This window comes from Oryzias latipes, chromosome 12 (genome assembly GCF_053564925.1).
Source record: "Oryzias latipes strain Hd-rR chromosome 12, Olatipes_Hd-rR_3.1".
NCBI lineage: Eukaryota > Metazoa > Chordata > Actinopteri > Beloniformes > Adrianichthyidae > Oryzias > Oryzias latipes.
Genome location: NC_136248.1, coordinates 20,687,313 through 20,714,325, shown reverse-complemented (window position 1 = coordinate 20,714,325; position 27,013 = coordinate 20,687,313). Strand labels below are relative to the sequence as shown.

Here is a 27,013-nt window from a genome sequence, read left to right as displayed (position 1 = left end):
CTGTGTCGTCCCCCCCAAGGATGTTTACAGCTGGGATCACCAGGAGAGTCTGGCATTCTGGCAGCTTTACAGCTGGAGCAGGGAAACCCAGGCACACAAACACACACAACATACACACACATGTGAGCAGACTCATAGGAATACACACAGCAACTCAGGGGCAGCTCTTGTCATTAATCTAACTTTGAAAGTGCTCTTCATGACAATTGTATTCCAAGTGCATCTTTTGTGCAAATTTCTATTTTTCTTTAACCCTTGTGCGATCCTAGGCACTTTAACATTGGGAGTTGGGTCATCTAGACCCACTAGACAGTGCTCTAAATCTTTTTTCTTCAATGATTTGTGATCTTCACTGGTTTCCATGGATTACATGAAATCTTTCCACCTTTATCCACTTTTGTCAAGGTAGGGAGAACACGTCAATGTATGGATCGGGTCATCTGGACCCCATAGGATTGCACAAGGGTTAAATGAATCAGTTTTTACCACGCCGACTTTTCCTCACTCCACCATCCCCCCCATCACCTTCTTGGCTTGTTTAAATCCAAAGGGCAGTTGGATTCAAAGTTTTGGCATCTGCTGTGGTAACACAGACCAGAAGGTTTCCAAAAGTGCATGAACACACCAACCAAAACATCCTGGCACAGATAATTGGGTTTAAATGTATTATTAGTGTCTGAAGGTGGTTTTAGCTTGTGTTTCTGTGTGTGTTGCCAGTCTTGAGAAGGGGTTTTCCCCATGACAAGAGGCAGCCAGTAAAACAGAAATGCCCTGCCTTTTTGAGCAAAAAAAAGAAAGAAACATGTCCATATTAAAACTGCAGAAAAGATGCACAAAACCTGCTTGTGCTGACATTTTTCCAGCTTAAACTAAACATTACATTTCAAGAACTGTGTGTTTTTTGGCAAAAGTTCACCCTGGCTCACAGTATGGGTCCTCCAGAGTGTTCCAGCTTCTGGTGTGTGTGTGGGTTTATGATTAAGAGGCTTGTGTAAAATGTTCAAGTCAGACCAAAAAAAAAAAAAAAAAAGAAACACAAAGGAATGAGTCTTTTTTACTTCTTTTTTTAAATACAAAAATTGAGTGCATACAGCGCTGCTGTGCCCTCCAGCCTCGGCACCAAGTGTTGATTTTTGATTCCCATGCACCCTCGCAGCTCCATGTTCAAATAAATACAGAAAGGGGGAGATTGAAGGGACTGATGGAGGGAGGAGACAGTAAGGAGGGAGAGAGTGATGGAGAAATATTGGAACTTTCAAAGAAGTATTTTTTTTGGATATTGAAAGCTGACAGTAATGAGAGGGAAATGAAAGAAAGGCAGGAAGTTCATCCAAAGCAGTCTTTTTCTTCTTCTTCTCTGTCTCATCCTTAGAGCCACTTCTTTTTCACACTTTTCCTTCACATGGACCTTGTTATTCCTTCTGCTGACCATTTAGACGATCCTGCCCCCCTTCCCAACTGCAACCCAGTACCTCTTGTGCCCCGTGTCCTTTCTTTGAAATCAAGTAAGTTTATTGGAAGCAGCTTGTGTGTGTATGTGTGTGTAATTGGGAACAGGGCAGGGTTGGGGGGCTCTGGTATGCACATGTGGGCTCCAGCTTTGGTGTCTGACATGCTGGGGGGTCTTGACTTTTTCGAAAGGCCTTTCTCAACCCTAAACACATACCAACACACACACTCTCGCACAGCGGCTGCGGCTGAGGCCTGGAGACAGCGAGACTGTGGCAAGCTTCTAATAGTTCTGTGAAGCATCATGGGACACCGCTTTGACCAGTACATGCTGAAGCAAAGCAGGTCAAATCATTCCAGCGTGCGGAAGAAAACCTCCGAACTTGACTGATGATCATTTTTGCTAAAAGAATCGGCTGGAATTAATTTAGTTGAAGAAAGTGGATCCTGAGTATAAACAGCCGCCTCGATGGAATAGTTCTGGTTTTGTAATTACTTAAAAAATATTCTACAAGTAAAAGTTGATGGGTGATTCAGAAGACCAACAAGCTAGTATAAAGCAAAAGGTGAGACAAAATTGACAAAGGAAGAGTTATTTTTGAACAAAGCCCCAATGTAATTTTGGTGAAATAGGTAAAGGAACACTTGCCACAGCCTGGGTGAACTTAAATTTAGTCTACCTTTTGAGGATGACATGGTTCTAGTCTGTCATTGGTTGATAGGCAAGGGAAGGAAGAAGAGTGAAATCAACAGTACCAGTTCATTGTGACGAAGAGATAGCTAAGTCGCCTAAGGCCTTAGTTACATGCACCCATACAAGGGATGAATCCTACAATCTTAAAATTACCTGCATGCCACGTACAGATTTGCCCATTTTTCAAACAGCCTGTATCCACCGGTAAGGGCAGTTGAGGTTAGGGCATAAGCTGTGTGTGGAGGGGCTAAACACCAATTCTGACAGGACAAGAGACCTCCTATTCTTTTGCATCAGGAAAGTCAGTTTAGGTGTTTTGGACATCTGGAAAAAGTGCCATCCAGACAGCATCTGACATTACAGGTAAGTGATACCAAGAAGAGGCGCCATGACAGACTCTTGAAACCCTTTGGCGATTGAATCTCTCAACATCTCAGCGTTCTCCTGGAGCAGAAGCTTCCTTGAAAGCACTGCCGTAGTCATGACACAAACTCCAACAAGCAATAGACGATTGAAAGCGTTGAAAAGACACATCCCTCCTTCTCTTTTGTATTTGGGTATCTCTGCGTGAGCTCACCTCATCATCTTTGTACCAGGACAGAGACTCAGCAGTGAGGACGAACCAGTACTCCTTGGCTCCGCCCTTCATGATGCCAATGTTGTTGATGGTCAGCCATCCCTTTCTGATGACCTGAGAAACAGACCAGTCCACAAGCACAAGTTAAGAATCAACATGTAGCAATTCAAATGATACCAGCTTTTTAAGTCGAACTCATTCCAAAAGTTGATCTACTGCATTACAAGATCTTCACAACAAAATGCATAGCAATTATGTTATTTAGAGTCTGCTACACTTTCACCACAAGCCACGCTTTCTTGCATCCCATTATAAATCCACTTAGCGCTTTTCCAGCTCATTTTATCCTACTGAAAGAAACTATAGACAAATCAGGATGAATGAGTTCTTTACCTTGAACCGATCGTTAACTCCTCTCTCAGGCTAAATGAAAACGTGGAGAGAATATTACAAAAGCTACGCCGACGCAGGACATGGCACAAAGGCCAAGCGCACAAGGTAGCTTATTGCCAGCACCTTAAAGCTGGCAGCTTTGGGTCACAACAAGGATACAGCAAGCGGTGTGGGGATGAAAAAGGGGAAAGTCGGATGCTTCAGGGATAGCCCATGACATCAATGTTTTCAGTTCATGCACTAAGATGCAGAGGCTTTGATGTTTTATATTGCACTTTATGTGCTGTTCAAACAATTCTGTTTTTTTAATCTGTTATGTTTTTGTTTTTAAGAAGCCATAAACTTGACTTTTTGTTGTTGCAAGAAATGATACATTTATTTTACAAATACATTCCATGTAACATCTGGGCTGAATAAGGTCATTTTATTTGAAATTATAAATATCAATGCATGCCTTATTGGTCCAGTAAACAACCTCATTAAATGAAAGAAACAAGGCAATAAACCCCAAAAACTAATCTATCCCACTAATGTACTTCAACTTTCTTTCTGGAGATCAGGTGAAGCTTAATGTCAAAACTTTTATTCACACACTTAGTTTATGCAGCCCATACTTATTAGCCGGCAAAAGAAGCTTTAAAAAAAAACTAAAGAATACAACATTCAATTAATGAAATGCAAATTCAACATCTGCACCATAAAATGTTTTATGCTGTGCTCCTGATTTAACTAAAACCAAATGGTGTCGCAGAGAGATGTGTGACCAGATGTGTCCAAAACAGACAAAACTTTCACTTATGTTAAAAAAAAAGAAACTTGTGCTTCACAGTTGCTCACATAATTACGCTGAACTACAAAAAAACAAAAGCTGTGAGGTCCTAAGCACCAAAAAAGATCCATATATACACAGGAAGTGAAGTTCACTGCTTTGTTTACTATGCCTGACCTCCGAGCCCTAGTCCAGGTGGTTACCATGACGACTGAAAGGGGGAAACCATATGTGTATCACATTTAGTACTTCATTAATTATCTTTTGTTACTTTAGATAAGGGTAAAAAAAAGCCTTAAAATACATCTTTCATGTTTGACAAATACCCCAAATATCTTCCAATAGGTAAGATGGACATTTTTCAGCCTTTTTGCATCACTAAAATGACTTAAAAATAATTTGATTTAATTTAAATAAAAGCTTTCATTAATTTGTAATGTTTGGTGAAAAGTGTGTATGTGTGTGTGTGTGGGGGGGGGGGGGGGGGGACCTTGGCTGAGAAAAGAGAGGAAAGGGAAGCAGCCAAGCGTTGCTCTCTACAGCCGCTTGCCATCAAATAGCAGTTACTTGAGTCTTCACACACACACAAAAACTCCAATATATACTGCCAGTCATTATCCAAAATAAATATAAACGTATATAAATCCTGAGTTTGTTTGAAGCAGGAGCTCATACAAGTAGAAGCCTACCTGCAGACATGCAGACATCCCAAACACATGTTACAGCCCACACCCTGTACTCACCATGATTTCATCCTGAAGCAGAAAAGCCACAGAGAGGAAGTAGAAAGGAAGAAAAAAGGTAAAAAAAAAAAAAGAAAGGAAGAGTTCAGAAGAACTATGAGGAAACAAATTGACAGATTTATGAGCTCAGAAGCTGCACCGTGAGATAAAAACCGAAAAGGAATAAGAGTTTCTAAAATGCATCTAACAGCAGAAGGAAAGCCAAGCATTTCATGCAAAATGTGCCTTTGTGCCACATGTGTCAAACTCAAGGCCCAGGGGCCAAATGTGGCCCGCCATGTCACTGTATGTGGCCCGCGTGAGCATAAAACGTTTTTAATTTCTTAAAATACAAACTTTCTTTGTTGATTACATATTATTTATGTGTAGCTGCAGTTGTAATTATTCAATGTTCGCAGGACTTATGTGTGTATGCAGAGAAATTGTTGTCATCAAACCATCTGTGTGCAGCCTTTTTCTGTAAAATGTTACATGTTTAATACATGTTCTTTGCAGCTCAGTTTTATGTAGTTTTTCTTTATTCACTTGGACAGTTCGATTGTGGGTTTTAATAAGCAGACAAAATTTAAAAGGATTTATGCTAGAGTAACAAGAAAACATGTGTTTTCTATGCAACTGTAATTGTCACTTAAAAAAGTTATAATAAATAAATAATGAGTTTATTTAACATTAGGGAGTAGTTACACTTATTTTTCATTACATTTAATTACATGTATAAGTTATATCTGGCCCTTTGAGGACGGCCACTATGCCGATGTGGCCCTCAGTGAAAATGAGTTTGACACCCCTGCTTCATGCCATTAATGTTTTTCCTTTCATGAATAGATAACTCTTTATTGGCTTTTTCATTTTTTCTTTTTTGTGTGAAAGCTTATATTGTAAGCTATTTTTACTCTCAAAACACGAGTATTGCACAGCAGATAACTACGCTGTGGAGGCCCCGCCACAGAAAAAAATCATGATTCCCTGAGATTTTGCAACATGCTTTAGCTGCGCTGACACAACAGTTTGGTTTCAGCAAAACCCACAAGCCTGAATTAGTTTTGCATAACTGTCGTCCATCAATTTTTACACATTAACTACAACATTTTGTAGTATCACTTGTGTAAACTAAATACCATGCAGCTGTGCAACACACAATTATGACTGCATTAAAAACTGCAAATTATGCAACTGGAACGTCCTCACAGTGTGGGTTCACTACCTGGTTGCCGGCTGCCTTCTTCTTGTTTATTTGGTTGATCCTCTGCTGAGCGCTGAACATCGGATGAAAACAAAATGATGAGCATACTTAACATTCAAGCGATCGGCCGGTTCTTCATACAAACACTCACTTGGCAAATCCAATGAAGTCTTCATGGTTGGTGTTCATATATGATAACTCAATATCTATTAATAGCAGCACCTAAACAGAGAGATAAATGGTTTAAGGAAAACAGAATCATTTTGTTTGTTTTCATTAATTGACTCACAGAAACATTTAAAATTGAATCAATGTTGTTCTTCTCATTTACTGTATTGGATAAAATCAAGCAATATTTCTAATTTTTGTACTAAACTCCCAGTGATACATAGAAGATTATAGAAGTTGCAACATTTAAAAGTATTTTTGTCATTTTATCAAATAAGTTTTGGGAAAAAAAATTCATGTCTGTGACAGAAATGCGGATTAACTAATAACTTTTATCATTTATTTGAAGGTTGGTCAAATGTTCTGATACTGCTTGAATAGACGAATTCAGAAAACAAAATTCTAGAAGAAGAGGTGTAATTATATAAAACTAACAGCTGGATTTTTTTTCTGGTTATTTTGTGGTCAATAGTGTTTTTTTTTTATTCTCAAACCTTCCCTCCAACCGAAATATTTTTACTATTGATAGAGACATAAAGCTTCTCCTTTATGTGCTGTCCCCCTGTAAAAACAGGACTTCTAATAAATGCACACATTTTCGGATGAGGACGTTGCTGAAAATTAGAGAATTTTATTTATTTTATTTTCATGTCCTTTATTTACTTCACCAATAATCCACTATATACATGAATGTAAAATGTAGAAGTTTAGGGATGCAAATCAATGCAGATCAACAAAAATCTAGAGTTTTTCCCACATTAGTACAGGCCTTTTTATTTGAAAGAATGGATAATGCAGAAAGCCTGGAGCCACCAGTCAGTTAGAATAGCTGTACAGCCTAAAACAAGCTATTACCCCTAAAAAAAGATGAATAAAACCAGCTTCTAATTACTTGCACAACTATTTTTGATTCTCTCATTTTTTTGGATTCATAGACTTTGTTTTTCCAAGAAGCAAATCCATGGAGCAAGAAAACTGAGTCAACCTTTAAAACTTTTCTCCATGAAAGTTGATCTCAATTGTTGTGTGGAGTTCCAGAGTTCTGATTTGGTTCTGATGTTTGAGCTCGACAGCTTAGTCATTTAAGATAAATAAAATTTTTTGCAAAGAAATAATCCAGATCTCCTATTAAATGTGTTTTTATTCTTATATTCTATCCATACGTTAATCCATACAAAAGCTGGTTACAAACACAAAATCAGAACTCTCCCCACACGGTCCATGAGACTTTCACCTGTTCTTTTGTGTCTCTCTCTCTGTCTCTGATGTGCTGGGTAACAATCCTCTCCATCTCCTCTCTCAGCAGGGGATATTGAGCCAGCTGTGAGAACAGGAAACAGTAGGTAGGTAAACAGTAAACGGACACATGTGCGGCATCACATACGCACACTCTGACAACAACACAGAAGCTACAGTAAACCACGCAACCACTCATCTGACTGAACCACAACAGCCTTCCATCAATGAAATACATCACCTAAAGTACCTAACAAACCCCAAATGAAACATGATGTGTTCTGACGGCTCTGGACTTCACACAGGCTCAGCCCTAACCCCAGAACATGCCGTCCACACTGGACTGGGTTCTGTTGGGTTGGATTTCATGAAGAAAGCGTCCATTTGTTGTGGATATGGGACAAATGAAAAAGGATAGGGCAGAGTCTGTGATATTACCACACAAGCGCAGAATAAACAATGTTTCTGGCTGAAATGTGTTTCCTTTTCAGCACGCAATGGGTCTTTTTCCATGAGCTCATTGCAAACCCACAAGTGCAGACACTGGTGGGCTCCAATGTGACACAAACACAATTTTAGAAGTGTGAGGAGAGAAGAAAAATCATAACCAAAGCACAGTAAAGAGAAACTTTGTTGCAAGCTGCAGTGCATCTTTCATTTTTTGTGATGGGCTGTGTTCATTTTGGTTTGTAGGTGGGTATTCTGCTTCCTGGGCCCAATTGTAAAAGTGAAAATGTTGACATATTTTGATTGAGTATTTTGGTACGTTAACCCCAATCACTGGGACGCCAACATGTGAACTGTTAACATTTTTTTCTGCTGCAGTTGCAAACTATTTGATACTTGCAAAGATTTAGAAATTCAAGATATTTCCCAGGTTTTGAGGTGTTTTTAATTTGTGCTCTACACCTTTCCAACATTTCTGAAAATCAGCATATCTATTTGTTGTCTCATTAAACATTAGAATCTAACATTAACATTAAAATAAGTCTAAATCCTTTTGCTCCATACTCTTGACAATAGAAAACTTGATTTAAGACTCAAATACCTCAAAATGCACTGTAAGTTTTAGTGACATTTTAAGAACGTTATTTTTAAAGTTCAATACATGTTGACAGGTTTCACTGCATTGTCATCATTTTGGAAACCAAAATTTAGATTTATGTCCCAGTGCTAGTTTTAGATTTTATGAGGATTTATTGAAGTGGGCTAACTTGAATTCTCATTTTGTTCACATTTTGATCTAAAATTAGTCATTTCAACTCATTACACTAGTTTTTTGCACGGGGATAAAATTAAACTACAATTAGGTCCATGAAAACCACAAAAATACAAACCATTTGTTTAGAACTTGTTTAGAAATGATTATTGGGCTGTGAAACATTCAGTTTTAAGAAATTCAATCTAACAGTTTTTATAGCTCATTTTTTTCTTTTTTGAAAGCTTGTGTGGGACTCCTTGTTTTTTATAACTTAAACATTTCTGGTTAAGTAAATGACTTTCTGAATCAACAAAAATTGTAATACGTTCCAGTAATTTTCTTCCTAAAATTAGTTTTCTTTTCTTACTTTTTAGGCTACCTCTTTTTGCAGTTAATAATGATGGACAAATGTTTTTTTGGTGGGAATCACACATAGCTCCAGTTGTGTGTGTAATACTGCAGAAAACAGCTCTGTTAAACCATTTGGAACGACAGAGAAAGCTATTTCTGGTTGAAAACCTTGTAAATTTCCCATTTTTCTCTTTATTTAATATCCATTTTCTTCACTTAATAGTAAGGATTTGAGAAGATATCCAAAACCTGACTTTAATGTTTGCGTTAGACAGATTATGTTGAACTAAAGCTGATCTCCTAAGGGTCACTGTCTCATTATATCAAAATGATCTAGAAATTTTAAATAAACAATATCAGATGATGTTGTAGTTTATCAACTCAAAAGATGCATGACAGCTTTAGGACAAAAAAAAAAGATTTGAAAGTCTGTATGTTCAGACAAAGAAACATAAAATCCCTGACAAAGGACAAAACGAGATAATGGATTACTAAAAGTCATCACCATGCAGAGGATTCACTGTGATGAAGACATGCAATGCAAAGAGGCAGGGAGTGGAATAAAGGATAATGGAAGACAGGGAGAAGAACGTCAGACTGACCCCACTGTGGATTTCCCCCCAAACATTGTACTCTGTGATGCAGTATCAGAGTGAAATCTAATTAAAACTTTGACACAGCAGAGAAATCCAAAGGAGGTCACACTTTGGGTGAGGAAGCGACCTTAAAGATTTAGAGAATGAGAGGATGGGAGGACAGAGAGGGAATGAAAAGTCAAAGAAAACGCTCTGTGTGTGTCAGTCACGGAGTGGATTTCTACAGTCACTTTGGTTCATTAAACGCACTGACAGAGACAAAAGATAAAAAAACCTGTTTCCAAAAAGTTGACAAATTAACATTTTAGAAAATGTTTTGACAGAAACGAAGTTAAACTAAAAGAAAAGATGCTAAAGAATATTATTTTACTATAAATTATGAATGACTCTCTAAATATTAACAGTATTTCAAGTCCATTATGGACTATAACATATATATAGAAATATAATATATAGAAATTAGACCTGGAGGAACTCTAAAATAATTTACTGTACCAAAATGAAAACAACGTTAGTGTGTCATTTAGAAGAAACACAAAAGTTTATGAACTTATTCATCTGTTCAAACTGCATCCAATGATGGTCTTGAATGTCTGGGTCCAGAATCAAAAACCTAATATCATTTAAAAAAAATAAACAAAAGTGGAGAATTATGCCATTATTATCCATCAAATTTGGGTTTAAAAGAGTTAGAACTGACTCCATTTGATCAGGGTTACACAGAATGAGAACACTCTTGGAAACAGGTTTGTGTGAGAAAAAATTATTTTGTTATTAAAATAAATAATGAAAATAAAATAACTCATGCAGTTAAACTATTTTAGTTTAAAGCCCAAAATAACTGACTAGAGACAGATGAGAAAAGAAATCTCTGTGAAATTAAGGGTAAGGGTGGACTGATATTCACTTTAGGAATTTTTCTTATTCGTTTGCATTTTTTAACTTAAAATAATTATTATATATCAATGATATGTTTATAAAAACTATGATAAAAATATGCATAACAAGTGAATGTTCATTTGCTGTTTTCAAAACCTCTGTTGAGATTTAAATATAACCTACTTATTTTTCATCTATATAGTGATTTAGTGGTCTTGTTTTATTCTCTTGCTGCGCCATAACTAGGATATTTTTCAAGATTTTTAATCAGTAACGTTAAATAATAAATCCTGATTTTAATTCAAGTAAAAACAGAAAGTATTTGATGCACAAAAACCATTTCAAATTGGAGAATTGTACAATTTTGAAACCCAGGTTCAACTCCGGGCTGCTCCCTGTTCCCTTCTCTACTTCTATGCTGGTCCCAAGCCCGGTTGCTTTGAGAGGGTTGCGTCAGGAAGGGCATCCGGCGTAAAACATTGCCAAGTTTCCCATGCGACTCGTTCGCTGTGGCGACCCCAGATGGGAAAAGCCGAAAGAGAAACAACACATGTAATTTATGATTTTCCCAATGTCTGTAAAGTCAGACATTAAAAAGGCTTTCATTAAATGTGGGATTGTTTAAACTCACTAATTAATCAACTATAAGTTAGATTGTCTAACTTTTTAGGTAAAAGATTTGAGGACAAATTGAATCTGCATATAAAGCAGAGCCCCTGCTGTAATATTACTGTAAATCACCATAATGCACATAAATAAAATGCAACTCTATCCATCAGTCTACCCTTACATATGAGTCAAACAGAAAAAAATGAAAACCTGGACTCTTCTTGTAGGATTTTTACCTTTTGACTACACTTGTGTATGGTGGAGGTGAGTTCGCTTACTACCATATCTACACACTTCAGTATGGGCTCCTTCAGCTTTTGGATCTGCTTTTTTACTATGGCCTCAAAGGCCAAGTCAGGGGTAAATAGACCCGTCCTGTTGGAATAAGCAGGCGGGACAAAGGAGAGGAGTAAAATAATAAAATTAAGTGGCAAAAAGGGGAGTTAAAAACATCATGTAAAGAGTGAGAAAAGTGAAAGAAACAAAAGAAATTAAGTAGAGAGGGGTAATAAACACGTAACCAAAAGAAATCGGAGATGGTAAAAAGGGAAAACTGACCGAGGAGGAAAAAGATGGGAAGGGGTGAGGGGTTGGACGGGTAAACAGCACAGAAAGAAAAAAAGAAGCAAGTGAGATTATTATTTTCCCCTTAAGCCATTCTACAGCAGAGTAGCGTTGGACTCTTTCGGGACAGAGTGAACATAAAGACATAAAGACCCCCCCCCCAGCCTGCTGGCCTCCACCAGCCAAAAAACGTTAAATTTGCACCAGGAGACTGCAGCTGTACACCTCCAGCCAAAACTCCCGATCCCCCCCTTGTTGTTGACCCTTTTTCCACCCGTCCTCTTGTGAAAACAAAATATTACCATTTCTTTCTGAGAGGGCTACATGTTATTGTAGCCGAGCCACTCCTGCATTTCACAGCAGATCCTTTGGATTGAGACTACTGCCATTTGTTTTGGCCCCAACTTGGGAGAGTGTGGCCTCTGAGGCAAACCTAAGAGCCCCTGAGCAGGAAAAGTTTTGAATGTAGGTGCAAAGCCGCCGTCCTCAACACAAGGGAGTCTGGAAACTGATGTCATCTAGTACAGCTGCCAGTAAAATAAACCTACTGAATGTGCATAAGAATAGGTAATGCAAAAAACCCTTTGGATAAAACTTTATTGTAACCTTTAAAATATATTGTGTGATGCTAATTTTCAACTGTATTTTGATGACTTTTCAGCTTCCAAACTGGAATTATTCAGCACAACTATCCACCACAGCAGGTCTGTCCAGCCAGTCACATCCAAAGCCGCACAGCAGGCAGAAAGGCAGGCAGACAGGTAAACCACAGCCCACCCGGCCACTGCAACTAATCAGCGATTCATGTGGGTAAAATCCAAACAGGGAGGGACAGCTCAAGGAAGAGTGGACAAGGTTTTTTTTGTGTTATTTTAGCATCAACACCAAAACTATTGTTTACCGGTACTTTCTTTATTCTTTTACCTTCTTGGTACACTGCCTAACTGTACTGACTAGCTCAGAAATGACCATGTCCACGCATTTGGTGCAAGGCTCTTTTATCTTCCCGATCTGCCTTTTCACAATGGTCTCAAAGGCCATGTCCGGGGTGAAGAGGCCGGTTCTGCCCGACACAGAAAAGAACAGCAACCGGGGCCAAAAGAGGAGCGGGGACGGCAGAAAGAAAGAAGACAAAAGAAGGGAGGAGGAATGAGTAAAGAAGAGAAAAAGTTAATTGTCAAGATTGAGCCTTCATTTCTCAGCTTTTGTTGTTGTTTTTGTCACATGTTAAATGGTTGGTGAAATCTATATTGACTTAATACAATTTTGTTTAAATTGTTTGTTCAGGAGTCTGCAACCTTTAACAGTAAAAGCGCCATTTGGGTCTGTTTCCTTCTGATCAAAACCTAGTAGGAATTTTTTCCTCTTTAGGAAAATGTTTATACTGCTTTGCATTCATTACATTGTTACTCTTATAATAAATGTGAAAAATAAAGAGAAACTATCATTTTCTCAAAATGTGAAATAGTTTTTTTCTTTTACTTTGGACAGAAGCTCTCATGACTTCCTTTCAAAATAAAAGACTATGCCAAACAGGATTATCCTGGTGCAGCTAATTCCCTCATTAACTTAACCAAAACAGCATTTCTTGTTAGACCTTGGACTTTGGCGTTTATGGTCCAGTAAAAAAAGTAAAGACTACCGATACACAAATATAAATGTACTTTAGCATATCCCTCTTAATATTGTTGTGCAGCATAAGATATGAGCTTTAAACTCATAAAATAAACGGAACAATCAGAAAAGATCAGATTTTTTACCTTATTTTGTCTAGTATTTGAAAAGTGTGCATTCTGGAGATTCGTAGAGCAAACAAGGCCTTTGGATGTCAGCAGGGATATTAAATCCTTTAGTTTATCTCACTTCTAGGTGCCCTTCAGCCATACTTTTATAAACTTTACGAACATAAATTAAGGTAATGCTAATTTAGCAACCATTACTTTTAAAATGTGTTTTTTTTTCTTTAACCAGAAAGCCACTATGGAGCAGCCAAAGAGCCACATGTGACTCCAGGGCCTCAGGTTTCAGACCCCTGGTATAGTTGTCCCAATTTTAAGAAAAACATCATTAAATACAATTTTCTGCACAAATCTGACTGTCTCACACAATAAAATTGCCGATTGTTAACACAAATAATAAAAACTTTGCCTAAAAAAAGAATATATATATATATATATTGTTAAATTTCTGCTGCTTTTTCTTTGTGTTCACATATAACGTGTATTCAATGGGTGTAGAAAAATAGAGCAGCAACACATCCAAGGTTAAAAATAAATGCAAGATTTCACCAACCAGACAGGTGAAAAAGCCAAACACCAGCATTAAGTCATAAGCAAAGAACAGTGCATGGAAAACAAGAGAATTTGACAAATACCAACTCATTCCCAACCCCCTCTGTTCAATTTTTTGCTATCAGGTTGCAACTCAGCAATCAATTCAGAAGCCCCGGCTTGGATTTCTCTAAGCACAAGTGTTAATTAAAACACAGAGACAAGAGGAGGTGAAGTGAAGGAGTGATGAAGGAGTCGAAGGGCAGACATGCCTGATGCCATGAATGTTCTTGATAGCATAGCTGATCTCCTTGCGGAGCTCCTTCTCATTGAACTCCATCTGAAAAACAGACGGAGGGGAGATGAAACAAACAGTCTGCCAGACAAGTTAGCCAATTGTTCTTTCACTAACTGCTATTTATGTATTTATCCAAGTTTGTCTCTTGTTTACGGAAAGGTTTATTTGTCCCTGTTTTCTTTAACGTCTCCCTCCAGAGCATTTCATAAAAAATCTGTGATGAATAGAGCTAAAGCACGTCTGTGTTTTGAGTCAGTCACAACTTCGCCGTCTCAGACGGTAAGCTTAAATCCTCAGAGGGAAGAAGAGAGCAGATGAGAGAGGAAGAAAATGGGGAGGGTGTTGGCTTTCATCCAGGAGGAAAACAGGGATCAGCCATGTAAATGGGGGAGTGAGGTAAGAGCTTAAATTGACATGAGCCTGGAAGGATATCTGGAAATAAAAAAGGTGGAAGATTTAAAAAGAAAATGGGGAGGTAGCACATACAATCATTAGGAAATAAAGTCATACTCCTTAAAGCTGATAAAGAAGCTCATTCGTCTCTTTTAACGTGTCAAGGTGGGACTTGCACATGTTACAGGTGCTTTCTATCGTGGGAAACTCCGGTTGTAGACCGAATTCACAGAAAATGTAAATGAATAAATACATTTTAATGTTAAAATCTTTCCTTGAGTTTGTAATGCTGTGTTGGCACTTTTATTGCACATAACAGTCCATAGGACATAACTGTCCTTGGAAACAAAAAGCCTGGTTAAAAAATGCTAAATTGTGAATAAAAAGACTAAAAACTGAACCTTTCTCCACTACATAAAAAAAATACTTTACTTTGTTTTTTCCATGATATCTGACATAGTAACAACCTTTTTTCAATCAGTCAATGAAGAATGTAATGACTCTAATTAAGGTTTTTTGCTTTGAAACAAAACATTCAATCAGGAACTGTAATATTTCTTCTAAAAACAGATAGAATGAGAGACCACAGATGTGTGATTTCCTTTTTTCTTTGGTACAACACAATTCTACAACAGCTTAAAGCTGCTGATAAACCATGGATGAGGTCATTGGTAGCTAATCATGCAATATAAATGTAAACTGTAGAAAAAGAAGAGGTGTTAGTGTTAAAATATGTGTCCTGTTTGTGTTTTAGAGTGACATCACTTCCAGGTGAATTAGAGGCAGTCTGTTGGCATCATATTTTAGTGTCAGCTTAGCAAGCCTGGAACAATTTTACCAGGTAATACCCCTAAAAAGGGCAGGTAGAGTTAATATTATTTCCCACCCCAGTTTATCCGAAACACACCTTGACCAGTTCAAAGGGGAATCGTTCATGGAAGATCCGATTGATCTTGGCACCTCCTGACAGTTCTGCCGTGTCAATCTTGTCTCCAGAGCCCTCTATGCACTTATCAAAGTCCACAGAGAACTGCTGCACCATCCTACAAGGAACAAGTAAAAATGTACATTTCTGTCTTTTTAGCTATCTATCTGCGATTATGGCGGTCTACTCACTGGAGAAGAACCTTGGTTTTGCGAGACGGATCATCAGGCCGGAAGTTTTTGTACTCCTCTACCTCCTTCTCTATAGAGAGGAGCTGACTCTGCAGCTTGGACCGCAGAGCAGGCAGCGTGTCCCGAATGTGGTTGGTTAGTTGCTGTTAAAAGCATAGAGTCAATATCAAATCACTAGGAATTCTGCAAATGTTATAAAACAGTTCTTTTGGACTAAGGTTAACACTTTTTCAGACCTCATTGAGGACTTTCTGTAGATAGGGTGTGCCCATACGGTCTGCCAGGTGTCTGTACGCAGGATGAGAGAGGAAGAACTTCCTCTCAGCAGCTATGGCAGCATTTATGTCCTTCTTTCCATCTATGTCCTTTTGGCTTCTGTTCACCACACCAATGTAGCCTACACACAAGCAAGAGTTTCAAAATCTTCTGCAAGATTTACGGCAAAAAAAACTGAATTGAAAAAACCTATTTTGATGAATTTATCCTGTTTCTGAAAACAGACATATTTGGCAAAAATGTAAGACAAAATGTTAGAGTGTCACATGATCTTTACTAGTTTTTGTTTTCATGGACTCCATTCCCAAAATGAGATGTAAAAGAGGATACAAAGTACAAAGTATCTTTACTTATTTATGTGAAAAAGAAGTACATTTGGGAGACAAAATTACAAAAAAAAGAGACATAAGTTTAGGTCACAGGCATCCCATCAGTTAAGTTTCCGCATGCTTCCCTCTGCTAAAGCCATTTCATGCACCATAACTAGGAGAACTCAGAGCCAGCAGGCTCTTAAAGAGGAGCATCTACATCATGCAAAAAGAAGGAAAGTGAAAAACACACAAAAAAACGTGGAAAATATCAAAAGTGCATTCCTGGGGTTTAACCATGCGCAAATGGAAAAGAAAAGCTCTGCATCAGCACAAAACAACACCGACTACCCACAAAATACATGAAAGCACTGATCCAGGAAACTTATTCCTCCTTTCTTTCAACAAGTTTCTTTCGTCCACACTTTTCATGTGTTTTGATTTGTTACTCGGTTCATCACTGCCTCCCACATCCCCTCATCCCACTGTGACTGCGGTCTCCCCCAGCGGTCGGACTGTTGAACAGCCCCGTGTTTGCTTTTGACCACAAGAGGGAAACAGTGCGTCCCTGCACTGACCGTCCGTCAGATGTGAAAGGAGTGTGTCTGTGCAAAATACAACATGTATGTAAGAGCTCACCCCTCCGGAGTGGAAGAAGTTTGTTCTCCAGGATGTCTTTAGCGTCTGTCCCCTCATCCATCAGGTCAAGCTTGGTAATCACACCAATTGTCCTTAAGCCTAAACCAATGCATACGTAGCAGTTAGACATGCATCAAATAGTTCCACAGCTAAACAGCATGAACAGCACAAAAAAAGGCAGAGAATTGAAAAATATCCAATAAATAAAAATAAAATTTTGAAATAATTTTGTAAACTTGTGCCAAATTTCAAAATCTTTTATGAAATAAGTGTGGAGCATAACACAAAAAAACACTACAGAACAAGGGGATGCCTGCATCCACTCACCCTGAGGGTCGACCTCTTTGGCAATCTTTAAAGCATCAGAGTTGGCTAGATCCGAGTTAGCCGGGGACACGGCCAACATCAGACAATTCTCCTTGGTGACAAACTGCAACAGCATGTCCCTGATCTGGGCCTCGATGTCTGCGGGCTGATCGCCCACAGGCACCTTGGTCATTCCCGGCAGGTCCACCAGCGTCAGGTTCAACACTGTCAGCACAAAAAAAAAAAAAAAAGCAGGGGAGCAATAATACAATCCCTCATAAAAACTCATGATCACATCATTGATTCAGCCAAATCAAAGTATGAAAAATGTCAAAACCAAGAAGGTGTGAGTGAAGTGGTAATTGACGCACCATGAGGTGAATAGACTCGCAGGTTAATTGGAACTGGGGAGATGCCCTTGTTGGCTCCTGTGACGCGGTCAGTCTCAGCCTCAATCTCCTGCCGGACTTCATCAAAGTCTGTGAATTTTTTGCCCTTGCAGTGCAGAAATTCAGCATGTTCTGGATGTGAGAAAAAAGAGAAATTTACCAGCAATTAAATGGTAAATATTTGGCAAGTGGATTGATTTTCTGATTTTAAAAAATCAAGCTTTACTAAACATAATTACAACTAAGCATGCACAACACGCGCATTATTAAAACTGTGTTAAGAAAACCCTACATTTGATATCTATTTTTATCTAAATTAACTAATCAACTGATGTATAATAACTTTAATATGACCAGAAACTAACTTTACAAGTTTGTAATTTTGTCCATTTTTATGTTTGATGTAAAAAAAAAGAAGACAAAAAGAAATTGAGTTCCATCAAAAACATATGCACCTGTGGGGCTGTTCATCAGCTGCAGAACCAAAGGGCGACGAGTCACGATGCCAGACCCACGGGGAAGGAAATCCCTGTAACACACAGATTATCAGATGAAAAACAATTAGCCGTAGATGAAAAAAAGTAAACTCCCCCTGAAAACCTGAGCATTATTCCTGTGAATTAAAAAGTTGTTTTTCATTAAATTTGGGGTTTTAGTTAATTAGTAGTGCTTAAATTCTATTTAAATTCCACACAAAAAATTGTATGAAGAGCAATTAATGTGGAAAGGCACAAAAAAGTATCAAGAAGTAAAACATATGAAAGCTTACCAGTTTAAATTAAAATGATGCAACCCACGACCACATTTGACAGATGAAAATTTATTTTTATTTATTTTTTGTTAGACTAAGTATTACACTATCATTTTATTAACATTTTTAATCATTATTTTAATAGCTTACTGAAAGTTAGCTATTAATCTAATTTAATTTAAATTCCAAAAGCAGAAATATGAGTTGTGGGATTCTTAACCTCGTAGGGCCGGGTGTCCACCTGCGTGGACATCACATTTTGGGTTTTATTACCATGCTAGTTAATTCTGCTTAACTGAGACCCTGTCAAAGAGAAATAATAAGGTATATCAAACAAGAGTTTGGGTCTTAAGATGTTGAAAATGATGTTGAAAATAATACCTAATAACTAGAAAAACAAATTATGAAAAAATAAGTGAAATTTATATTTTTATTCATTTTTCTGAACAATTTCTGTTGTAAAATCACATAAAGTACATCCTGCTTCATTTTAAAGGATCAGTTCAGCATTTTGCAAATATTATTTATCAGAATGCTGAAGCTGGTTGAATCACAGGTAAAGGTTGTCATCTATGTGATACATATTGGTTTTTCATTCTTACAAAAACAACAATAAAATGTGAATAGCACACTGGTTAGCGCTACCATTCATATCTTGTTTTTCTGGTCTAGCTAATTACTAGAAAAGTTTACAGAGTGTCAATTTTGTCAACTTTAAGAATTAATAAATATACATTACATTTTTGTTTCAGAACAAACGTTCTTTGGGTTTTAGGCAAAAAAAAAATCAGATGTTGTTTCAATGTGCCTTTAACAAAGAAATCGTTTTTTATGTTTTGAATGCTTTCCTATTTATTTATGTTTATTTAGACTTTATTTTAACATCTGACATGTTAGGTCATCCAACAAACATAGCGGTACCCCATATTTGTCTATTTAATAATTACATAATGTGATTTTTATAATATATCATTTAATTAGGATGGAGGTAGACAATGGTTGTTAACCCTGAAAAAACAGGCTGTTCACAGCAGTATCTAAGCACATAAAAATACAAAAAAGGATCAAAATAGATAAATGCAGCTTTGAGGGGAAACAAAGCCCATTCAAAATCTTAGGGAGACTTGTACAAGTGGATCACTCAGTAGTTCAAAGGAAATCATTGGTTGATGTATCTAGAACGCATGCTTCCATGATTACTCTCCCCGTGTTAATCCACTCTTAAACCAGAGATGTCACAGGTGTTTCGTGTAGCTCAATGGTCCAAATTTCTCCATTCAGATTATAGATTTTTCCAAGTATTTCCTTTGGAAATCAAAATCCCATTCTAAAAATAGAACGAAGCACAGAATTAAATTGCTAAAGGTTGACTGTGAAGTCCTCACTCAGAGATTGGGGGGGGGGGGTCATCTGTTTGCTGTTGGTCCACTATGTTTTATCAGGTGCAAAGTCAGCCATCTGTCAAGTTAATTTAAAGCATTCGTGTTGATTTCCTTATCCAGAAGAAGTTGGCACCTGCTCATACTGCCAGATTTAAAATCAAACTCCTGGCTGTGGGACCATAGCATCTCTTTAGTTGTTTGACCAGCAAAGTGACTTGACCTAAGCCCCATTGAGAGGTTACACTGATAGAGAAAAGTACGATTCAACCTGCCAACTAACAAAGTCCCAACAGGACACGTGTATTCTTTTACAACACTTTTGATGTTGAAGTTGATTTATTTTAGTGTTCTTAAGTCTTTTAAACTTTTAAATCTGGATTTGGTCTGGATGGCTCCTGGACGGCTTCCTGGGGAGGTGTTCAGAGCATTTCCCAGGAACACCAGAGACACTCTGGACTGATTACATCTCTCGGCTGGCCTGGGAACCCCCCCCCCAGAGAAGTTGGAGGAAGTGGCCGAGGAGAGGAACGTCTGGACATCCCTGCCTGGACTGCTGCCCCCATGACCCAGTCCCAGATGAGCGAAAGAAAATGAAAACATGGATGGAAAACTTTGTGTTTTTCTGTTTTAAAAATAGTTTTAAAATAGTTATTTCAAGTAAAAAAAATGTTCAAATATTCAAGAAAAGGTGTAAAGAAACTCTGATTTCACAATATGAAGACAAGAGGAGTGAAGTCAATAAGTGTTTGAATAATTCCAAAGTATTTCCAAAAATGTGTAAACTTGATTGTGGTGAAATAATTAAAACTCTTTTAATTACAATCAATGAGTATTACATTGTAATGTGCAATAATGATTACTCAAATGTTTAAATTACAATTAATAAAATATTGATTTTCTTTACTTGATCTGCAATGTGTAGCAATAATTACTGGTTTATTGTGATAATGTGTTCTAATGATTATTACATATTGGTTACTGATACTGTTTACTGAAATCACGAATGAATGTTTTCCAAAGATAATCAATCATTTTGTTACTTGAAAAGAATCTATCAGATCAGAACCGGATAACAAAAACTGTAAAATTGTAAAAGAAATTAACTTAGTAGGGGTGGGATTATATAAATTTGCTTCTTCCCACTCATTTTCAAGCAATAAATCAAGCTCTCCTTGACTTTAGTTAATGATCACTATATTTAATTAAGCAAAATGTTATTTAAGTGACTTTTTTGTTTTTTTTTATTTTCTGTCTTTTTAATCTATGCATTTCAAAATTTCTGTAATGAGTTTGAAAAATATGTCTAAATTCTTTATTGCTTTGACTACAATCCTTGAAATAAATCAATAAATCAATCAATGAGGATATTTGTATGTGTAATAAATACAAATACATTTTATTCATTGAGCTGCTAATCCATCTGTACTTCCCAGAATGCAAATTTTCCTGTGTCAGGCATGTGTGGATTTTGTTTTTGTTTTTTTGTACTGAAATAAAAGAACAGATGGTCCTAACTGCAGCTCTTCCTCTTCACTCACTTTCCTCACTCTGGGACCACAGTGCCTTTCCACTTAAAGGGAATAGGCACAGACACACTTTTCTTACAAGAAAACATTTAGCTGTTTAGCTACAAAATAAATTCAAAAGAGAATGTTTTCTGAAAAGTATAAAAACAAATGCATTCTCTAATCATTTTACTCATCGTTTCAAAGTGTCACAGCTTTAGCCATCAGGCCATTGGACCTGACTTCAATAAAGTTTGAATAAAAATGATAATGTATATATAAATTAAACTGATGTATTTTTATGTTTAGATGTTTAAAAATCATTTTTTACAGATATATATGCCTAAAGGCACTTTTGTTTCATCATCGAAAGTAGTTTTATGCTTATTTGTCAAAATAAGCATAATAAACGTTAAGACTGATCTTTTAACTCAAAGTAATGATGACATTTTTTTAAGTATCTAGGACAGGCTGGAGGCAAAAAACCTTTTAAGCCTGCCAAAGTGGGACAAATATTCAGTTATCAAACACTTCCTGTTAGTTTAAATCCCCGACAGTAAACCGGTTTCTGACGGTTACAGGAATATCAAAATTAATTTAAATTCCCAACTGAAGTCCTAACATTGAAAAATGTAAGTTTTGTCCTTTAATCGTAAAATATGGTGTAAAAATATCTCTTAAATGCTTTTAAGTAGTGAACAGCAGGGAATATTTTACTCACTAAATGTGGTTAATTTTGAATCAACACCTCTGGGAATTTAATTACATTCATTTCTGAAAGAAATGGAATAATGGTTTTGTGTTAGAGGAGGGAAGAGTGTATGTAAATGTGTGGGAGGAAACTGTGCTCACTAATGCAGGTCACTTAGCATTTACACAGCGTTACCTCAGCTAAGCACGAGCAGATTAGTTTGACTAATGGATATTAAATTAGTTTTCCCATTACAGGACCTGAAAGATTACTGTCCTTGATTTTTGTTACTTTGTTTTGCATATTTTTACCCCATGCACACAAGCTTACAGGCATCCAGTAAGGACTAATATCAGTCAGTGGTGTTAGAACAAAACAAACATTTTAGGCAGGGTGCATTTGCATTTGCTCTGAAGTCACGCTAGTGCTTCTTTTGACAGCTAGTTTTTCCACTTGTCCCTGAAGAGCTTAAAGTTTTGCTGCAGACTAAGGAGGTGTTGATGAGTTCAATCTTTTTCTATTTCTTCTATTTGTTTACTAATCTGTTAGGACTGTCAATTTTTTTCTGCTGGGCACAGCCGCCCTACTACAAACTCAAAGTCAGCATGCAGCTAAGCTCGCCCTGCTATGTGTGTCGACACACTTCCGCTCCCCAGACAGTCTGAGCCTCCTCTAAACACTGTGATGTGTGCAGCATTACCAGGCCTGACAGCGTAGAACAAACACAACCAGGCAACTGTGCTCCGTGAAAGGGCCAAACACAGCAGAAAGGGCTTTGTTGATGAATAATGTACAATAACACACATATCTGAACATGAAACAACACCAAACCACAGCAGATAGCGGAGCCAATGAGAGCTGGAATTACTGGATGGTCAGACTCGAGATTAGAGCTGAACCAATGAAAGAATGTGTTGCAGGGCAAAATACTGCCCAAACAGAGATTAGTGGTAATCCTCTGCAGCAGTGTCAGAACAAATAAAGCTCCCTCTCTGTTTTTTTTAATCTTCATTTTCTCACTCCTCCTCAACAAGGTTTTATCCACCTCCTCAGTCTTTGAAAAGGATGTTTTACGACTCCCACAATACCAATGGCATCCTGAGAAATGTTCATCAGGAAGCTCTAATTACTTGCCAGAGCTAAACTTCAGTTTGTTTTTGGTGTCAGGCAAATATTACATTCAGCACTTCATAATTGTTAAAATGGGTTTTATTGAAAATCTGTTGCCACTATTATAGAATTACGGTAACTAAACTGTTTATCAATGTCTATAAAGAAAAATCAATAAAACACGATACTATCTCTAGCCATATTTATTCATAATATTCATAGAATAACACATAATTTCTTTTAATTTCTTTTATTAAACTCAAAATCTTAAAAAGTAATATATTTGGATTTGTTTAAAACAAATTTAAAAAAAACTTTGGAAGTTTAGAGAATGTTTTGCTTAGACATTGAGGAACATATTCTAATCTACAATTTAAGCAAAAGTAATGTGATTACACTGCAAAAAATACTTGAAACTCCCTTGAAAGAAAAAAAAGAAGTCTAAAAAAGGATGTGGGTAAAATGTAATTTTATACAGAGTATTAAAAGTAGGTAACAAAAATAAAGGTAGTTTACTTTTTGGTCATTTGTCTATGAAGACTCTCATTCATCTAGGTTGGTTCCATTGCACATAGGTTTTTGGTCATGTATAGGCTACATTTCTTATTAGGAAGAATTACTTAAAACTATTTTAAATATCACAGCTTTTTAGTCGGTCATCTTAATTGTAAATTATTTAATTAGCAAACACTTAACACTGAAACGCCTGAGTTCACATAAAGACACATTTTAAGTTTATTGGATTTGTTATTTTAATGACTTTGCAGTAACTTGTGGGCAAACATTTAGTTAAGCTAAACAGATGTTTTTAAAGTAAATTGTGTTCAAATTATACCTTATACCTTTATGCTTAATAGCAAACAAGTGATGCCCCCTTAGATACCCTTTATTATGAATATGAACATTACTTTTATCATGTTCAGATTATAAATTAATCACAAATAAATAAATTTAAAAATGTATTTGATGAAATGACAATAAAATGAAATCAACGTTTTCTTTTCTTCTGTATTTTAAAGAAAATGCCGAAAATCAATCAACTGCATTTACCATTTACAACTGCCAGAACATTTACACTAAGTCTCAGGAGGAACATTACTCAGCAGACAAGAAAATTAATCTTTAAATGTGTGAGAGTCTTACGTTAAGTTTTAATTATTCTTCATATTGTGATTTGTTAACGGATTGTCTGTATCCTTTGCTTATTCACTTGCCCCTCCTTAGGCTAGGCAGATTGAATGTTTCAGTGCATCTATGTGCATTGACTTAATGCAAACCCCCTTTTAACAGTACCAGCACTCTTTGTGCTATGCAACACACCTGGTATGTAAGATTAATGATGGCGACAGAAGAGGAGTAAACTTGTTATGTTGTCATTTTAACACTTGTCTCCTGCACTAAAGGTCTAGATTTTTATAAAGTACAGAAATCCCACCTCCTGCAATAATCACAGGACATCCATGGGTCATTATTGATCTATCCTGCATTTAAACCTTTTTTAAATATTGATTGTTGCTCTTTTCTTGTGATCCTAAGTCGTAACATTCAGATTTTGTTTCATTGTAAGGATTTCCTCATGGGCAGTTTTTTAAAGGAGCTGTCCGTGGTGCTGAAGTTTGTATCAAGAAGCAGGTCACAACACAGACCACCTACTGAACAACGGGTACTTAAGTCCCAGTAAAACAAGCAAATAGACAACTATGTCAGGTTATTTTATATAAGAGTCTTTCACACAGTGTCATAAGTGTATTTGGTCCGCCTCAAGTATCCTAATCTCTAAAGACAACTCACTTTGAGTCTGGACACAAAATAACCGCACCTTTGATTCACAGAATGCTTAATTTTAACAGTTGTTATAACCTCCGGCAGCTCTGTGTGGTTTTGGATTTCTGCCAACTTCTTTCCTACTAAATTTAAGCTGATTTCTGTTATATTTTAAAGGTAAATATTTGCAGCATTTAATAAAAGAACATAGATTTCCCATCCACCTTTGGTGTGTCCTCACAGGGATTCACATGTTTTTGCCTCTGGAGACCAGCTCTGTCTGAGATAATTAAACTCACGGGAGTCTGAAGTAAAAGCTGGGTGGTTTTGAAAACATTGTAGTTGAGCTCCAATATAAAGCCTCGAGATGTTTTTTTTTTCTTTATAAAAAAATATTTAAATCAATGGACTGTGCCCAGAGGATGAGATTGTTGAACATAGTAAGGCTGTTGTACTCTTTTTCAGCTTGCTGCTTTTGCTGCAGTGTTTTTTGCAACAATATATAATTTTTTAAAACAAACTTGAGCTATGCAATAATTAAAGATTAGTGACACAAAGAGCAAAGGCAAGACTAGATTAAGTGGCATAAAAATTAAAATATCTTAGAATATATTCATAAATTTTGTTTGCCTGTAGCCATGTTGTGCACCTACCAAAAAGGTGATAGCACAGGGAAGTCAATAAACCTCTCTAAGCAAAGTTTAGTCTAAGCCCATTCTAACTCAATTTCTACAGCTATGGTTGTTTCAAACTATTAAGATAAAGGGGGAAAAATAATTATCTTTGCCGAACCAAATGCCATGTGCTCTGGAAGAATAGAATTGAATAAATAGAACTAGCTTAGAATCATAAATGTGGTTAAAATATTCACAATTTATTACTAAGTAAAATCAAAGGAAAAATTCAAAACTCAAGGGCATCTTCCTGCATATCAAAATATTTCTATTTTCTAAAGGTATTTGTTACATCACAAAGACAGCAGAACAAAAGAATAAATGAAAACAGACGTCACGATAAGGGTGTATCTAGGATAGTTAAATTAAGTATATAGTTAATGACAATAAATAATAATAACTCGTGAAAGTTGCAGGTCTTTCTACATTTTTCAGAAAAAAAACCCATTTGATTCCTTTTGTTACAATACTTGAATAACAGCTGAAGCCCTGGATTCCCAGGGTGGAAAAGCAGAATTAGCCTTAGCCTGTTTCTATGACTACAAATGAGCAATACAGCACTATTGAGAGTAACAGAATTGTTAAACCCTGAGTATTTAATAGATCTTTATGGGGAGAGTAATTTAAAAAAAAAGAAGAGCAGCAAAGCTAGCAAAAAGGGGAAATAAAAGAAGAAGAGAACTCTGTATGCAATTATGAATACTATTTGAATAAAATGTTTGTGCAACTGACAGATACCGGAAGATGCTGGCTATATGTAAATCAATAGAGTTTGTAGAAGACTAAAAAGGGGGGGGGAGGGGGCACAAAGGTTTACATGTCAACAGCAGGCACCCCTCACCTTTTAACACTTAAGACGGAGATCAGCAACTACACGAACTTTGGTCAAACTGTGAGGTTGAGGGATCTGTTGCAAATCTCATCTGCCCTCTTACTGTGCAGATGGATCCCATCCGCTCGTATAAAGATAAAGAACCGTTTACCATTCAATAGCCATGCATGGGGTAGGTGGGTGGGTGAGGGGTTAGGTTGGCTTATAGCCAGGGTGGACATTCTCTCCCATCATACTTGAGCAAAAAATACTGCTGAATCACTGTCTACGGACAATAAAATACACTGGAATTAACTAAAATGGGCATGCTTCACAGCTCCCATGTTTTTGCCTGAGTAAAGTAACATCAAGGTGGATGGGTGAGCTGGAAGAGCTTCCAGCTCAGGTGGTCATTCTCTCATCACAAGGTCATGAGGGACTGCAGCATGACAGATCAGATTTGCCCTCCTCTGCGCTGTTTTTTTTACCATCATCAGCAGAAGAAAAAGAAGAATAAGCTTCTGGGGTGCACAAAAAAGCAGTATGCTTGCACAACTAAAACCTGTGTTGTTGGGTTTTTTTTAGGTTTACATAGCCAAGGGGCAATAAAATGATAGCCCTGCCACAAAAACCCCCACTAGCAGCCAGAAACAGTATCTGCTTTAACTGTAAATCCTCCTCCTCTCTGCTCTAAAAGGCAGATTTACAATAGTGCTTGAACCAGACTTATGTATTCGTCATAATACCCAATATTTTAATTCTAAAGTCTACTATATATTTTAAAGCATTTTTAGCAGGGATCTGTGACATCTGAATGCATCATGAGGCGGTAAACAGCTGAACTTCACCAGGGGATTTATGTAGGCCACACAAATAATCTCCCTGCCATCGTGCTGTGGAAATAATGTAAGATGCGCT

General features: G+C 37.0%; 1 protein-coding gene across 11 annotated transcripts in view; it reads right to left on the bottom strand.

The window, feature by feature from the left end:
- The window catches only part of dnm1a (dynamin 1a), a 43,784-nt gene that overhangs the window by 16,206 nt on the left and 565 nt on the right, over positions 1-27,013 (bottom strand). For 4 of the 11 annotated variants that reach the window (XM_020707646.3, XM_011481751.4, XM_011481752.3 and 1 more), the window contains 15 exons: positions 17,863-17,936; positions 17,390-17,539; positions 17,040-17,243; positions 16,713-16,811; positions 15,726-15,886; positions 15,490-15,632; positions 15,281-15,416; positions 13,955-14,022; positions 12,337-12,475; positions 7,211-7,297; positions 5,960-6,030; positions 5,830-5,881; positions 4,626-4,637; positions 3,114-3,143; positions 2,721-2,834 (listed from right to left, as the gene is read on the bottom strand). In XM_020707646.3, coding sequence (XP_020563305.1) covers positions 2,721-2,834; positions 3,114-3,143; positions 4,626-4,637; positions 5,830-5,881; positions 5,960-6,030; positions 7,211-7,297; positions 12,337-12,475; positions 13,955-14,022; positions 15,281-15,416; positions 15,490-15,632; positions 15,726-15,886; positions 16,713-16,811; positions 17,040-17,243; positions 17,390-17,539; positions 17,863-17,936 — 1,540 coding nt within the window. Of the gene's footprint in view, positions 1-2,720; positions 2,835-3,113; positions 3,144-4,625; positions 4,638-5,829; positions 5,882-5,959; positions 6,031-7,210; positions 7,298-11,084; positions 11,224-12,336; positions 12,476-13,954; positions 14,023-15,280; positions 15,417-15,489; positions 15,633-15,725; positions 15,887-16,712; positions 16,812-17,039; positions 17,244-17,389; positions 17,540-17,862; positions 17,937-27,013 lie in introns of all 11 variants that reach the window. The other 7 variants (XM_011481750.4, XM_078956309.1, XM_078956306.1 and 4 more) reach the window with 5 other exon arrangements.